The sequence below is a fragment of the Priapulus caudatus genome, unplaced genomic scaffold (genome assembly GCF_000485595.1).
Source record: "Priapulus caudatus unplaced genomic scaffold, Priapulus_caudatus-5.0.1 Scaffold920, whole genome shotgun sequence".
NCBI lineage: Eukaryota > Metazoa > Priapulida > Priapulimorpha > Priapulimorphida > Priapulidae > Priapulus > Priapulus caudatus.
This window is the reverse complement of record NW_014577981.1, coordinates 82,926-86,742: the sequence shown is the minus strand read 5'-3', so window position 1 is coordinate 86,742 and position 3,817 is coordinate 82,926. Positions and strand designations below refer to the sequence as shown.

Genomic DNA, 3,817 nt, shown 5'->3' with positions numbered 1-3,817 from the left:
AAAAAATTTAAGAAAACCATTCCTAGTTATTACAAATGTACAAAGCTGGGTAGGTTTTCACACTAACACACGCCGTCAGAAGGCGCCCCTGTTGCTGTTCACTTGTCAGCTGTGCTGCCATGTTTCCCTACATATGCGTTTGTACTACGTCTCAAAACACATTCGCCAGGTCGTCAGTAATGTGCAACGTGTCCCAAGGGAAACGCAATCGAGAAAAACGGAACACGAAATGTGTCGACTCGCCTCAAAACCACAACCAGAAATTTAAATCACAAAAACCTCGTTGCATCGACGAAACATCTCTGATAACACTGAAACCCCGGTGCCTGATCGAAACTCACACACTGCCCACCTAACCGAAGCAAATCTCCCCACCTTTCTCATTCTCTCTCTCTCTCTCTCTACCCACTCCTCCTTCTTTCCTCTCTTCGTGAGCCTCCAACTTAGGAGTGTCTAACCCTTAGCCAGTCCTAGCCAGCAAGTAGTGGACAGCGCTGAATATTCACTACGCATCCTCACAATCGAAATCGGTGATCGAAATCATTCCGCAAACGATTTGCGGTCGCCAACGCTGAACGATTTGCGTCGCCGACATCGATTTTCCTGTGAACAAGGAGAAGATTCGCGCCCAATTAACTAATTAATTAATTGGTCGCGTCGTACGAACGAGTGCGAGTAGAGCCGACCGACTCCCGCCATGCAGCTATAGTGTGCTCATACAAACATACAAACATCGCGAACCACGTCTCTACCTACTCTGTGCACTGTACAGCGGTGCTGCATGCGTGAAAACCCGATCGCTCTCTCTAGTTCTGCGAACCGACATCGACATCAACACCACTCACATCTCACAGTAGTAGCTATGAATGCTACAGGGACCAACGCCACTCATGTAAGTATAACATCACACTGGAGAGAAAACAATAGCGATAGACGAACGGCTCATCGATACTGATTCAGCTTAAGGTAACCATCTTATCGTGTTTTTATGTACATTCAAAATAATTATACAATCACTTTTTAATTTACTAAGAGCGGAACGACGCCATTTCGTTTCGCCGCCCCGACTCAAACACGTACGTGAAAAATGACGGGCAAACGCGAGTGCACAGTACACACGCGCTCGCGCGCACGCACGCACGCGCGCATGCACACACACATACAAGTCAGACGGCACCCGCTCGCAAGCAACAGCCGACGCCCCCCGCATGGGGAATCCTAGCTGCTGCCGGCGCCACCTGATGGACACCTCAAGGAAAAGGTGTTCCTTCGATTGCGCCTTCACCTCGTTTTACCGTTAACAGTGACTAGTACGAAACACACTCAGCTGCACCTGCAGTAAGAGAAGTAAAGGGGCCCTCACTGTCAAAATAATCTGGTCGCTACGACGACCGCCGCCACGACACCGCGGCGGCAGCACCTTCCGACATTAGCCATGATGGCGACGCGAACCATCGACGCGTACGCTAAACGATAAAAAAGAACGAGCGCGCTCGGGTGGGCGGCGTCCCTTCCCTGCTAGGTGGCGCTGCCGCTGCGTGTCAGCGCTCGGACGCCGATCCCACCCCTAGGAGAGCGCGTCGTACGTAGGACCTCTTCTCCGCGCGCTCGCGTGCCCAGCAGCTCCAGCGGAACCTCTCGCGCGAAGCCGGGTTTCACGGTGGCGCCCCCCTGCTGTGAAATGCTGCGAGCGCACGCTGCGGTGGCGCCCCCTGCTGCGAAACGCTGCGGTGGCGCCCCCTGCTGGGACACGCTGTAATCGCGAGCGCACGCTGCGGTGGCGCGCCCTGCTGCAAGACGCTGTAATCGCGAGCGCGCGCTGTGGTGGCGCCCCCTGCTGCGATACGCTGTAATCACGAGCGCACGCTGCGGTGCGCCCCCTGCTGCGACACGCTGTAATCGCGAGCGCACGCTGCGGTGGCGCCCCCTGCTGCGATACGCTGTAATCGCGAGCGCACGCTGCGGTGGCGCCCCCTGCTGCGACACGCTGTAATCGCGAGCGCACGCTGCGGTGGCGCGCCCGACTACAGCTTCAGTTCGTTGGCGATCTTCGAAGCGATGTTCTTGAAACCGATCGACGTGCCGGAGATGCGCTTGAAGCGCACGCCGTTGAGCGACAGCCGCGGCAGCTTGCACACCTCCATCTCCCACTGGACGAGCGAGTCGGTGTTGGGGTCGCCGTGCACGCAGAGGAGCAGGAAGCGCTCGCGCTGCTCGTAGTCGCAGCTGTTGGCGTCGAGCACCTGCCGGATCTCGCGCATCATGTCCGCCGGCTCCATCGCGCTCGTCGTCTTCATGCTCCACGTGAAGCGCAGAGAGCGGGGCTTCAGCACGCCCGCTGCCGCCGCCTGCTGCTGCTGCTGCTGCTGCGAGTCGCCGCCGCCGCCGCCGCCGATATCACTCCTGCAGCGAGGGAAGATGCGTTAGAATGCGCGGAGGAGGGAGGTATATACGCGCGCGGGGGGAGGGAGGTATATACGCGCGCGCGGGGGGAGGGAGGTATATACGGTAACGCACGCGAGGGAGGGAGGTATATACGGTAACGCACGTGAGGGAGGGAGGTATATACGCGCGCGGGGGAGGGAGGTATATAATTATACGCGCGCGCGGGGAGGCACACGGGTGAAGCTCAGAGAGCGTGGCTTTATCACGCGAGCAGCTGCTGCCTGCTGCTGCTGCCCGCGATGGTCACCACTGCAAATTTCTCCAAATTGTCAGACCGAATGCATTTTTTTCCCCAGATTTTGCACACCGTAGTCATGGTGTCCGACGATAAATTTCACAGTGAATAAGTGAGTGAGCGAGCGTGCATGCGCTAATCGTAGTCTTTCCCTTGACGACAGCCGTAACCTTATACGTCATCAGTGAGGCGAGGGGAACTCTTTGAAATCGCAAGTGAGTGAGTGAGGGCGAGAGCACGCAGGCCGAACGCATTTTTTTTTATAGATTTTGCACACCGAGTCCGATCATCCTCATCATTGTTCAAAGATAAAGTTAGCGGACGAGCGAGTGCGAGAGCGCGAGCGTACCTCTGCTGCCGCGGCGTCGTGGGCATCTCCATCGTCGTGCCGGGATTCGTCGTTGATCGCTTCATCTCGTACATGTTCCTGCCGAAAAAACAACGACGACCACGTCAAGCGGCGCCACCTGGCGGGGCAACCCCCGTGGGGACGAGCCGATCTCGCGAAAAGCGCGGTGCATTGTGGGACCGCGCGATCGCGGAACAAAATAGACGTCCACGAATTGAAACGCGAATTGAAACTGTGTGGAAAAGAGGATGTTACATGGTGCAGGGGCGAGGGGGAGAGGAGTGTTTAATGATAGGCTAGCGTTGGAAGCAAGAGGCATTATGCAAGACGAGTTAGGTTCTACGTGTTAACGAAGCGCCTGCCGTGATTAGTAGTAGAGGCATTGCTATTCATTACGGCATGCTATTACACTACGTGTGTTACCCTCCGTACCGCCCGCACACTACCTCGCTCTACCTCCTACACCATCCTACGCAACGATGACACCACACGCCACCGTTCACCCGAGATGCCATCGTACACACCGCACCTAGACAGTCGCAGTTAAAAAGAAAACGGCACACAAGACTGCCACGAACGTGACACGAATGACTGCGAAGGCGTTCCCAATAGTGAGTAATACTAATATACTGTTCAAGTCTTTTTACAACTACGCATTCAGAGTAAAAAAAAAAAACTAACTTCGGCCCACATTCACACCAGCTGTTCCAAACTCGGTGTCCCCACTGCATCAATGCACCGTATATCATATACACACACGCACGCACGCGCGCACACGCACGCACGCG

At 55.8% G+C, this 3,817-nt stretch overlaps 1 protein-coding gene across 1 annotated transcript in view; it reads right to left on the bottom strand.

Moving 5' to 3' along the window:
* Positions 1-1,862: 1,862 nt before the first annotated feature.
* Positions 1,863-3,817, bottom strand: part of LOC106814407 (MAP/microtubule affinity-regulating kinase 3-like) — a 59,942-nt gene continuing 57,987 nt past the window's right edge. Inside the window, exons 17-18 of the mRNA XM_014818723.1 lie at positions 3,030-3,107; positions 1,863-2,403 (exon numbers count right to left, since the gene is read on the bottom strand). Of these exons, the coding sequence (XP_014674209.1) occupies positions 2,025-2,403; positions 3,030-3,107 (457 nt within the window). The 3' untranslated portion in view covers positions 1,863-2,024. The remainder of the gene's footprint in view (positions 2,404-3,029; positions 3,108-3,817) is intronic.